This window comes from Halyomorpha halys, unplaced genomic scaffold (genome assembly GCF_000696795.3).
Source record: "Halyomorpha halys isolate HHAL.00 unplaced genomic scaffold, Hhal_1.1 Scaffold992.1, whole genome shotgun sequence".
In the NCBI taxonomy this organism is placed as follows: Eukaryota; Metazoa; Arthropoda; class Insecta; order Hemiptera; family Pentatomidae; genus Halyomorpha; species Halyomorpha halys.
Window position 1 is genome coordinate 94,022 of NW_027116029.1, and position 13,310 is coordinate 107,331.

At 29.6% G+C, this 13,310-nt stretch overlaps 1 protein-coding gene across 5 annotated transcripts in view; it reads right to left on the minus strand.

Annotated features, from left to right (window-relative positions):
- Window positions 1-13,310, minus strand: part of Cul1 (cullin 1) — a 33,530-nt gene that overhangs the window by 6,548 nt on the left and 13,672 nt on the right. For all 5 annotated transcript variants that reach the window (XM_014431625.3, XM_014431624.2, XM_067052952.1 and 2 more), the window contains 7 exons: window positions 12,662-12,816; window positions 11,105-11,398; window positions 9,064-9,327; window positions 5,771-5,950; window positions 5,472-5,621; window positions 3,765-3,883; window positions 1,564-1,788 (listed from right to left, as the gene is read on the minus strand). In XM_014431625.3, coding sequence (XP_014287111.1) covers window positions 1,564-1,788; window positions 3,765-3,883; window positions 5,472-5,621; window positions 5,771-5,950; window positions 9,064-9,327; window positions 11,105-11,398; window positions 12,662-12,816 — 1,387 coding nt within the window. The remainder of the gene's footprint in view (window positions 1-1,563; window positions 1,789-3,764; window positions 3,884-5,471; window positions 5,622-5,770; window positions 5,951-9,063; window positions 9,328-11,104; window positions 11,399-12,661; window positions 12,817-13,310) is intronic.

Here is a 13,310-nt window from a genome sequence, read left to right on the forward strand (position 1 = left end):
TAAATAATTGAGCTTATAATTTCAAATTATGAAGAAGTTGGTCAGTGGTGCAGTAAAAAGAGAACAAAACACTAAACCTCCAAACATTCTTAGTCTTTATTTTGCCACCCCTATCTCAAACTCTGCTAAACTCATTCCCCAACTTATTATTGACCTTGAACATATATATAAATAAAAAAAACAACAATGTATATATGTATGTATATACATGACAACCAGTTTGACATTGATGAGGAAGACAAAGAACTATTCCCCATCTGTATTAGTATTAGCAAAATGATATCCAACCACCTGCAACACCCCCATCCCAACCCTCCCTTCTTTTCCTCTTATTTTTCAAAGACTTATCCTACACCCGATCCTTTCCAAATCCACTGACCACATTATTGTTACTAGAGCTAACAAAGGAAACATAATTGTCATCTTATATAAAACAGAATATTAAGAAAAAATTACTAAACTCTTATCTGACCAATCCACCTATCTAACTTCCATCTGTGATCTCACCCGTTTACTTATGAACAAATTTAATCAACACATTAAAAACCTTCATGAAAACAAATTAATTAACAGTCTCACCTATTACAAACTTGTTTCATACAATTCCTTACCTCCTCAACTGTACGGACCTCCCAAAAAACCACAAACCTGGCAACCTCCTTTGTCCCATCCATCATATCCAATATTAATGCTTCATCCTCTAAACTTAGCAAATTCCTTCTTCCATCTCTTCAATTCCTGAGCCAAGACAACCCTTACAGCATCTATAACTCATTCCCATTCTGAAATAAATTAATATCCCTCCAAATTCCCACTAATTTCATTTGATGCTGAAAGCTTCTTCACCCACATCCCCATTGGATTGGATTGTGGAAAAAACTACCATAGAACCACATACTACTCTTAACCTACTCTCATATGTAGAATCACTCAAACTATGTTGTAAATCCAAATATCTTTTTTCATCAAATCTCAGGTCTTGCCAAATCTCTTTCGCCCTTGATCTCTCTAACATTGTACTCAATGACCTAGAGTCTGTCATCCCTAAATTCCTTGACATTTTATTTATCAAAAAATATGTAGATGACCTTTTTCTTATTCTTAATCCTGGTAAAATCGGTCATATCCTTTGGCAAATAAATAGTTGTTAACTATTTTTGTTCTCTTTTGACCACACCACCGACCATCTTCAACATAATTTGAAATATGAAATAGTTACAACACAAAGTGAAAGTCTGAAAAATGGTGGGGATAGGAGAAAAAAGTTTACAAATATTTCACAAATCTCTATAATTGTTGGGTCATGAAATTGATATAAAATGCATCCTGTCCTCATCCAATAAACTTAAATATAGTACACAAATCTATTAGTAAAAATATTACAATATTTCTTAATGCATGACTAATATTGTTTTTAATTAAATAAATACATTTGAACATTACACTATAAAGATAAATCACAGTTCATAAAAATTCAAATATCATCTAAAATTAAGTTCACAATATGGCTAATAACAGGGAGGAGGAAACCTATCAATTTTTAAAATTAAACAAAGCACTTACTTTTTATAGCCCAGGTATAGGGAAAGAGATGAATTGGGCTGAAGTTCAGCTTCATCTTCTTCTTCGGTTGAAAGAAGTTTCGCTTTAAGAAGTATATGAAGTACCTGGTGAAGATAATCCGAACTGATTTGAGTGCTCTCAGCCAACTGCCCTACAGTCCAAGACTCGGAGCTATTATACTGAAGCAAAACAGCCATTTGCAAGGTCGATGCTTGCAACGTATACCTTAAAAATTGAGATATTTTTAATTTAATTAATATCATAATAAAAACTTCAAGTTCAATTAATATCAAAATAAAATATCAAGTTTATCAAGAATTAATAAAGTAAATTTAAACAGAAACATTACCAAGTCCCCCTGATTGATTGAATAACATCTGAAATACATATGACAAATAAAAGAACCAATCAATAGAAGAAGAAACTGACTCGGCAGAAAGCATCTTAAATTTGAAGGGTTTATAATAAAATAAATAAATTTTTGGGAATGCGGTATGTTTTGAAATTAAATCTGTACCACTACAACCCTAGAAGGGTCTGGGGTGCAGTACTTTGTAAGAAAGTACTGTTACTAGACCAACGGTTGTGCAAGGAGGTGATTTGGTCAGAATTACACTCGGCCACCAAATTTTTACCCAATTAAGGTTATCCACTTACTGAGACTGAGTGGACCCCTAAGGGCTCCTGAACCCACAGGGCAGATGGAGCATGGATGGCTACAGTGAAACAGAAAATAAGAAATAGCAAATTAAAATATTTGAAGAAAATAAACAATGTTTTTAGATCTCTTTCCCATTTTCTTATCATTTTCCCATCTCTTTCCCATCTCCTTTAACAAAGGTTTTCTAAAGTTATCCTAATAAAGTAATAAACCTGCTTCAACAGATATAAAGTTATATTAAAAATTATTATATTATAATATTAATAATAATAATCTTTATTTATTCTTTATTTATTTATTGATCCTTTAGAATAATTTACAGGTGTCAAAAATAGGCTTTAGAGCCTTAGAGTAAATTACAAAATACAAATGAAATTACTAGATGTCATAAAATAAAATAATACAATGAATTTAAAAAGATAAAAATTAACAACAGTAATTAACAGAATATATTAAATAATGATAATACAAAACCAATTGTCATATCTTAAAACATAAGATGACTTTTGATAGTAAATAAAAAGAAAAAACAAATCAAATACAATTAAACTAAAAAATAATAAATGAAAAGAGATAATTTCTGCTAGTGTACATATTTACAATTACAAACGAAAATCTAAGACATGAAATACAGAAAATATATAAAGCTTTTTTGAAACTTTTAATTGTTATTCTTCCGGAATTGGATGGACAAAAGATAGTCGAAGATACGGGATTTGAAGATGGAAAGGGTATTAGAACTACGAATAAAGGAGGGAATAGAATTCCACAGGGAAGAGGAACGGATGAGGAAAGATCTACCAAAGGCTGCAGTTCGATGGGCAGTTACATATAAGTCTGAGGACCGTGAGCGTGTATTGCAGGAATGCAGTGAGGACTTAAATTGAAGGATATCTGAGATGTACGATGGACGGCGGGATTGGATAATTTGATAGAGAAAGGAAGCAAGGAAATATTTACGACGGAAGGAGGGGTAAAGTCACTTCAACTCTTCATAAAATCGGGTAACAGAGGCGTCCCTAGGGACCCCAAAGATGAATCGTACGAAGCAATACTATATCAAATATTGAAAGATCCCAGTTTTTTTTAAATCTGTGGAATGCCCACTTTTTTAAATTAAAAAAAATAATCAGTGTAGTTAATAATTAATTGGTTAAGACATGTTCAGTACTTTTCATGGTTAACGATTACAAAAAAAACAACTTAATATGGTACATGAATTTATATTGTATGACTGATAATTATTATTAGGTAAATAAAACTTAACACATTAAATATACTTTATAAGTTATTCTATAGTGTTTAACCTTAACAGTATGAATAATAATATTTAATTTTAGTATCAGTAATAAATTTGGAAATTTAATCTAAAATTTTCATTGATGTTAACAGATTAAAGAATATACAACTCCAGCTTTCATCGAAGGAACTAAGAGGAAAAAAGACAAATTAAAAACACCAAGGAAGTTTTAAATAATACTTTCAAATAGTACTGTTAAGGGCTAACACCAGAAATACTGAATTAAGAGAAAATTGTAACCTGTTTTTGAAGCAATTAGTAATCAGTTCCCCTTTGGACATATTATACAACCAGTTTAACTTTCGCCCAGAGTGCTGGCTGCTATAGAATGTTGTGAAACGATGAACACTCCTTTCCAGCTAACACAAAAATTATTAAAATTAAATTTGTCATATTTCATTACATATCTATACATAACTTAATTACTCCTTAAATTTAATTTAAAAAATTGAAGTTTTCATAGCCTCAGTATAACCCTGAGAAATGGTAAGAGCTAAGAGTTCCGAGAGGAAAGTAAAGAAATGACTTACATTTCATTCTAAAAACCAATGTGATATATTTGATATGATGTATAGTGATTGAAGTGCAAATGAATTAAATGTAAGTTAAATTAAAAATATTATTTTCTAATTGATGTATTATTATTGATTATAGGTAACATTACCTCAACAGTTAGTAAGAAATTTATCTGGCCTATGGAAGTCGTGACCCTATCATCTGACCATCAGGCTCCAATCAGCCACAGGTTCTCCAGGTTGGGAAACACAAACAATACTAAGCTCACAGAAATTTGCAACAACCTTCACAACAGACAAGGGCACTTACAGTACACAGTATATACCTACCCAGAAAAGTCGAAGAAGGGGAAGTGCGTTAGAGTACTTTACAAAAAAAATTATCACGAAACCTGTACAAAGCATAGAAAGTTTGAATATAAGAAGATGGTCAGGGTTGGGGTCAATAAATGAACAAATAGTTTAAAACTATTTTTCTTTTTTCTATTAAAACTAAAAACAGTTTTAAACTATTTATTCTTTTTTTGACCACAACCCTGACCGTCTTCTTATATTTAAATCTTTACGGTCAACTATATATACATACATAGAAAGTTTGATTTTCAGGAATAGACCAAGGAACCGCCATAATGATACTCGTTTATGATTTACCTAATGAAAAACATTATCCTAAGAGCTCCTTGCAGAAATTGACAAATATCAAGCTGATATTGCAGCAATCCAGGAAGTCAGCTGACTTGATTTGCTTCACTAGGAGAAAAAATAAACCATTTATTTTTATATCATAGAGGAAGAGCAGTTTTACATCATAGAGTTCTCCAGATGATCCAGAGTCAGTGCAGAAGAGTACAAGAAAAATACAGAACCAGAAGAAAAGAAAATCCTCCATAGGAAAAAAAGAACTTGATAGAATAAATGAATAGAGAATGTTGAAAACCACATAGCACAAAACTCGACAAAAGTCATCTCTTATTCCAGAAGATAAATGAAGTGAGGCCTGTCTTCAAAACCAGGGTCATAGTCACCTCATGCCAGGAAATAAATATCCGGGTGAGGCACAGGATACATTTGAAAAAGAAGAAAATTTACAAGAGAGAGGTATTGTCGATTCCAGGACAGATTTTCCAAATGATTAGTTGCCACTGGAAGAAGAGGAAGTTGAGGCAGCCATTATTAAGTTAAAGAATAACAAGGCCCCAGGACTGGACAGCATATGGAAGTAAATAATAAAAAGATCTTCATAAATTTATTCTTTCATTACAGGAAGACAAAATACCTAGATCCTAAAAGCTATTAACTTTAAATTTACCCTTGGGTTTATTAACAGTTTTCTATTCCAGTAAACAATTACATGACAAAAGTCTAAAATCTTTACACTAGTTAAGTCAAAATATATATACCATTGTATGAAATAACAACATTAAAGAAATACCTCAGTAGGAAGCGAGAAGTTTTGACTTGATTGAAAGGGCCAAGACCCAGAAGAGAGAACTTGAATACTGAAATCGATGTCCAATGGCTCGGCCGATCTAACTAAATGATTCCGGAACTGTTCATTAAGATCTTTAGATACGCCGATATCCTAGGACAATTGTAAAATGTTATTAAAATATAACAACTAAAATGAAACCAGTTTCACATTTTATAAAATTTCTATTTATTTTTTTTATTTTTTATTTATTATAAAATTAGAAAAAAGAAAGACATTTGCAATAAATAATAATTACATACCTGGAACATCCGTTGTAGTTTGCTGGTATATTCAAAACCACAAGCTTGTTTTAACTTGCTTATCATACTTGCTTCAGCATCATCACTCGCAGACATATGTTGAACCAAACGTTTAGCGAGCATTTTAGAATAGAATTTCTGAAAGACATCTTTATCTTCTATATACTTAAAAACAACCATCTACAAACAAAGAAACAATTAATATAAATATTTAAACAATTCATGAAATTCAAACACGTATAATAACTTTAGACATAAGTAGAGTAAGCATTTTGTAATATGGCGATAAATAAAAATCAAATCAAATTTTATTATGTTTGCCATTTTATATCATGATTGAAGATAACAAACATAATGTAGCTAAGAACATTTTCATGGCTCTAAACAATGATTTAAAATTAAGTCTAAATTTGTTAAACAGTTTTTCAGTGAGAAGTGGATAAAACATGCAGGTTTTTGTTTTAACTCCATTTCGTTTCAAGATGGAAGATGGGAAGCTGATATAACTTAAAACTTTAGGGCTCTGTATAACAAGGGAAGAAAAGTTGCATTAAAATTTATCGAGCAGAATAAAATAAATAAGACAAAGTGGTCAATGATGAGTGCCAGACACTTAACCCGTTCACTGCCTTAAAAAAAATGAGATTTCTTTAAAAAATGCAAGAGTTTTTTCTTCTTTCTAGTAGTAATAAGTGTTTTATTACCGATTAAATCTTTTTTTTGTGGTATATTTGCCCATTTATACCTATCACACGGATCTGTGTATCTGGCACTGTCAGCAAAATATCAATTGTAAATGCCGACTACACGGACCGCCACTAAATACGTTTGAAAAGAATATTCTATTACAGGAAACAAGTGAAAAAACAACTCTTGCCAGCAGTGCCTGCAATAGACTGACACATTTGTATGTTGATATGCACAATCACGGATCCGTGTAGTAGGCATGCGAAGTATTAACCAAAGGGTATCACTTAATTACTCTACTTAACTTTCCACTACGTTTCAATTTATTGACGAATGTCTTTCAGGGATATTTTTGGAAAATATTTTTTATTCAGCTTACAGTGGAGTAGTCCAAAAAGAGTAACAACATATTTCATGATTGAACTATTTTTCCAAAATGTTGAGTCTAAATACAGCCTTATACCTGTTAATAACAGTCTTGTTTATCCTAATGTGTTTAACTAGGTGTATTTAAAAGTACAATATAAATATATTGAACAATGAAAATGCTTATTAGACGTACATGAAATAATCTCAAGAAATGTTTTGCAGAGCTAGCTTAATAACTTAAAAACTTTTGTGAAAATTTTATTAGTTAAGAATTTTTTTGTTATAATTCGATTTTAGAGGCTAAAGGGAGGCTCGTTCCAAATTTGTTCTTGAACCTCTAACCAAAATTTTTAAACCATAAATCAAAATTTATTAGCGACAAGTTAAAGAATATGCTTTTGAAGAAATGAGAGCTAATTGCATACATTAATGAATCATTTACAAAACTTTAACATGTAATTTCTAAGAACTTGGTTTTTGGGAGATGCTCTTTTTCTAGTTACCATTTCAATTAAACATCAATATCTGAAAAGGATTACTAATAAAGACATAGAAGATTATAATTAACATCAGTGTATCTCAAAATGCAGTATGTGTACAGAAAGAGTTTGATGGGGTGAATACATACTGCACCAGGTTTTGACTGTGTCAAGTACAACAAGAATTTCACTTCTTTATTAAACATATAAAAAAAATCTTTTACTTAATTAGTTAGTGTGGTTGATGACTGGAACTTCTGAATCGAATTAGAGTAGTCAACAAACAGAAAATAATGATTTAATTTAAACAATAACTTCTAATTATATTGTAATAACAGTAAATTTTATTTTGTTTATCATTATTTTTCGTAAATACATTAAGAAATCTGATGCTGTGCAAACATCACAAAAGAAGATTTTTAGAAAATACATCTTATAACCGCAAATTTGACTTATCCTGAGTTATATGTTTATCGTTTATAGTTGCCCACACTCAACGGAGAAGAGGGTGAGTTGAAGGAAAAAAAAATATATATATATATATATAATCGCAAAAGGGGAAAAAAAGGACAAAACAATAAAGAATAAATTACTCCTTAGGCGCCACGTTATTTTTTCTTGGAAATAACGAAAACCCCGAAGCATTATGCTTACAATATAGCTAAAATATACCATTATATAAACAATTGTTGAATTATGACCACTGGCAAATACCTTTACATGTAGATAACAGAAAACCTAGGGGTGTTACCAACCCACCTATTGAATTATCGTAAAATTCTGCGAAAAACAAAAAAAACATAAGAAAATTAACAAGTTGAAAGCAGAGAAAGAACAGCAGAACTATATGTACAAAAGTTTAATAATAATAAGAAATATATATACAAAGAATGAAAAAAAAGAATTCTTATCAATTAATAAAACAATTAAAACTTATAGGTTGACTTAACCTTGACTTAAATGCTTAATCTTAATAACTATATTTACACTATTATTCTCTTATCCAGGAATGCTGAAGAAACGTCACTGCACTATATCCCCACTTGTAGTGTTAATGACCGTCCATCGAAGTAGAACACCATAATTTTGAAAAACAAAACATATAAGATGACATTTTTCATATGGTGCTATTACGGTTTAAACAGTAAAGACAGAGGACCTTTAAACTATTGCCACTTCACATTGAACAATCGTAGCGTGTTCCAAAATCAAAACTGTCGCCTTCACTAAAAAACAAAACCCACTCGTCTAAAACAAATCGTGTTTTGTTTTTCTCATGACTACCGTAACACCTCTTGTCTACACAGATCTAGCCAGTGTTTTTAAATTCACCATGACATCCGTAACACCCCTTGTCTACGCAGATATCACCAGTGTTTGTATTTCACCATGGCAACTGTAACTATCTTTTAAGTCTTGTTAAAACTATTTTAATGATGATAATACCTGACCAATATTAAAAACCATTCGATTTTACATTGTTACAATGAGTTTAATCAAAATTATTAGAGCCGTTTTGGAAAAGAGTTAAAAAAAAAAAAAAGTGTAAAATTGATTTTATCTTTATATAATTGATTTTACAATGGAACTTCCAATAAATTGATTTTATTGAAAAATTTACTGTCACATCACAGTAATGTACCTAACCTACTTTAAATAAGTAATTTTAGTTTTGTACAACTTTTCATTTCCGATCAAGGATGTTCACACCTACACCATTTTGCAAGATTTAAAAAAAAAAAATAGCTTAGAACTAACCACTTGATTGAGAGTGTCTTCCAGCTCTGCTTCTTCAGGATTTTTTGATGATTTCTTGAGTAGAAGATCACAAAATTTTGCAAGTAATTCAGGGCTCTTTGAAGAAGAAGAAGCATCTCGTGTAACGGCATTATTATTGATAAACTTTCCACATGCTTTGTCAAGTGCTGCTACAAATCCTGTGTCATTGTTAAATGCTGTTATCACTAACGCATTATACTTCTTATGTACATCCAGAATTGTTGATACGTATATTTTAGGATCCTGAAAAATAAATATTTCAAAAAAGTCCAGAAAATAAAATAATTACCAATCACTATTAATTAATGAGGAATGATAATAATTAGGGCCTGAATCTTATTTAAATAAATAATTTGCAATTTTTTTGGGATAAATAAATATTAAATTTTATTGAGAAAAATGAAAAATATTCATTTAGTTCAAATTTGGAACTTAAATCATGTCCAAGTGAAACTAGTGAAAAATCAACCTAAAATTTAAACAAGTGGTAAATTAAAATTCAGGTTTTTCAATTATACTACAGCCCAAATAAAGCTTTTTCTTCTCCTTAATGAAGAAAAGAAAGAATAAAATGAAAATTTTGAAACATTAAACCTTTTCAGAAATAGTTAAACATGCTCTAATCACTTCATGATACATGGAAAAAAACTTCTTGTAATATGAAGCAGTTTGAAGATAATCAAAGAAGTTCTACTTTCAATAATTAATTTGCAATGTGAACAGAGTTTAACATAATTAGCCAATGTTTAAACAAATCAGTTGGTACCCATGTAAAGTCTCAAAACTCTTTACTATATCATCAACAGTACAACATTTCGCCCATCCTCAAGGACAATCTTAAATATAAATTAACACCTCACATCCAATATATTAAAAATGTTTTGCATGTTAAATATTCTGCTCAGGGACATAGATAATAAGTTGTCATCCTATTTGGTCACAATTTCATTAATTTTTAAATCTTTTAATTTTAGATCACTGAACATAATCGACTATCTTATCAATAAACTATTTTTAACTATTTTAAGGTTGAAAAAAAAGTTTGGAAATATAGTAAATATTATATTTCCGAATTGATTTATTAAATTTTTATATTTTTTTGAATGATGGATGTTATCTCTTTAATTTTTTTTAGCCCTGATGAAGACCTTAATTTTAGGTCGAAATGTTGGCATGCATAAATCCCCGACCATCTTCTCTACATATAATAAATACATTGGGTTTTTAATAAAAATTCCACTTTTTCGTTATACATTTGCCATTTTTAAATAAATTAAGATCTGAACCCTAAAAATAATATATCTTAAATTAATTAAGTTTTCTAAGTTTAAATGATATATGACCGAGTAACGTAACGTTAGAACATATCGTTGCTGGAAGTATAATGATACAAACATAAAACTTTATGAAATTTACTTTATTGTGTTGGAGGCTCAACAATGCATTTATTAGATGTTTTATCTTCTTACAACTTACAAGCATCTAGTAAATGTATTTTGGAGCTAGCCAACACAATAAAGCCAATTTTATAAAGTTTACAGATGTACCATACTTATGGAGCAGCGATAAGGTTAATTACACCACTATCAATACAATTGATATTACCACTAATTTTTTTTCTATTTTGGGGCTAATTACAAAAAAAAAAATCTTATTCTTTTAAGCACAGAATTGAAGATTTTGTTTATGCAAACATCTACAAATTATAGAAGTATATTACATTAATACATACACATTAACACATATTACATAACAACATTAATCTTGTTATTGAATATCAGATCATGTTACTATGAAAATTTTAAACACCAATCTGTAATTTTTTTTTTTATAATCTAGATGCACTAGTAATAAAATGATAAATTCAGTTAGGGCCTATGATGATTAAAGACTGATAATTATCATCTAAGTTATATTTATTTTAACAGTATTGAAAGTATCAAAAATTGGATTTTTTTGGAACATAAGTTGTACAAGATAAAGTAAAATTATACTGATATTAATTGGAAAAAAGACTTACATTAGAAGCCGTGTCTCGAGATTTTTCAATGGCATCCAATCCTTGATTCTGGATATGACTTTCTAACAAAGACCTCAATTCACCGAGAGCATCTGGTATTCGAGAAACAAGCTGGTACATTCTACCCAGATCTTCATCTTTGTCAGAATCAAGAAGATGCTGGAATTCAGCATGCAGGACTTCCATTTGTTTTTCTATAATCACCCTCTCGCATGTTTTAGCAAGCCTGTCAGCTGTTGTCTCATGTAAGTAAACTTGAACTCTTTTCTGTTCTTCAGACAGTCTCTGTTCAGCCTTTAACAACATAAAAATAAATATTAGCAAAACTAAATATTTATCTTGACAACAAATTAACTATCCTGGAAGGATACAAAAAAGTTTTGGGGTTATTAATGAGTGTTTTTGCCATATACTCATTAATAACTTAACATATTATACTTTTCCTTAAAGTAAATAGGTTTTATTAATATGCTGAATAATTTATTATTATTAATGTTGAACCAATGATTAAACATCTGCAGGTTAGGTAAAAACAATAAGAAGTTATTTTTCAAAAATCTGGATGTTCATTTCATCATGATGTTATTAATTCTTTTGAATTAAAAAATTGAAGGTGTATTTATACAACCATTTACTAGTCTTTTGCCAAGAGGAATGTCTTAAGTTCCTAAATTTCTTACTAATTTTCACTGTTTTCCTACTTGTTACATATCTTCAATAGTTGACAAGAAAACACAAAAGAGTTTTTAACCAAAAACAAATGAAACTATAAAAAAATATACAGCCACCTATTTGATTTTATAGAACATGTACTTTATGCAAACTTGAATTCAAAAATACTATTGTATAAAATACTTTTAACCTTGAAAAATAAAAATTAAATAAAACTATTCCAACTGAAGCTTATAATGTTGTTTACTAACCAAATCCATTTCAATGCTCAATTTTTTAAAAATTAGATCCATCTGTTGACAAATATTTACCAATAATTGCATAATTTTGACAAATCTACTCTTCTTATTCACTATTTACAGTATTGGTATTATATCCAACCCTAGACTATTTTTCCCTCTTCGCTCCAATTATAAACATTCCAATATCGGCAATAATTTCATAGATTAACTTTATTTTGTAATAAATAAAATTATGTTAAGTAGAATTCGAAAGTAAAAATTTTAATATTAATTTAAGTTCATAGTGTATTTTATATGATAAGAAGCATCTTGATCAGGTTTCCAATAATTTTAATCAGAATTTTATGTTTAATTAAATTTTTTTTAATTTAATGGGTTTTAAGAGCCTTCTTAAATTCAATATTACTAAGCTATTGGTCAATGATACTTATCGATAAATTTTAAATTAAACTATAAAACAATTTCTTGTATATTAGTTAAACCATTAGCTTTTAACATCTTAAAAATAATAAATTTTTTAAAATTATAACACAACAATATTCAACTATAAATCAACACCTATTAATGATTCTATAAAGGGAGAACGAACTCATCAAATTCTTCAGGAAAAAAAAAATTATATTTAGTGAAACATAACAATTACCTTTTTCATATATTCTGTGACCGGATTTTGACGGAGAAATTCTGTGCTCTCCTTCGTGTAAAACCTTTCTGTGTCCTCAAGAAAAACATTTTCAAAAGAATCCTTGTACACGCTCAAAGTCGGACCCTTGGCAGAAGGATCTTCTTCATTCAAACCTATAAATAAAAGTATTAAAAAAAAAACTGAATTGCAATAAGGAATTCTACACATATTAAAATAAAAAACATCAGTATAAACTCAAACCATTTTTAAAGAACTACAGAAACCAAACTATTTTATGCTAATTGGTGAGCTTCAACCCCAGTCATAGGTTATCTTATCCATCACCTCCATCTACCTACACTAAGCAGTAGCATTATGTGTTTGAAATTATATCCTGAAGGATATTAATAAAATAGGAAAAGTCTAAATAACCTTAAAATTAAGGATTATTACTCAAGGGAGATGAATATGCAATAGGCTTTTGATAAATAGGAATGGATGTTTTAAATCATCTAAACATTCAATGAGGTGTAGATAGTTGACCATAGATTAATGCTTGAAGAAGTTTGTCGGGGGGTGCGGTCTGCAAAGAACAACAAATAAACAAAACCACATTTATTTATTTTATGCCGACGTTTCGACCTGAGTTTTCAGGTCTTCATCAGGG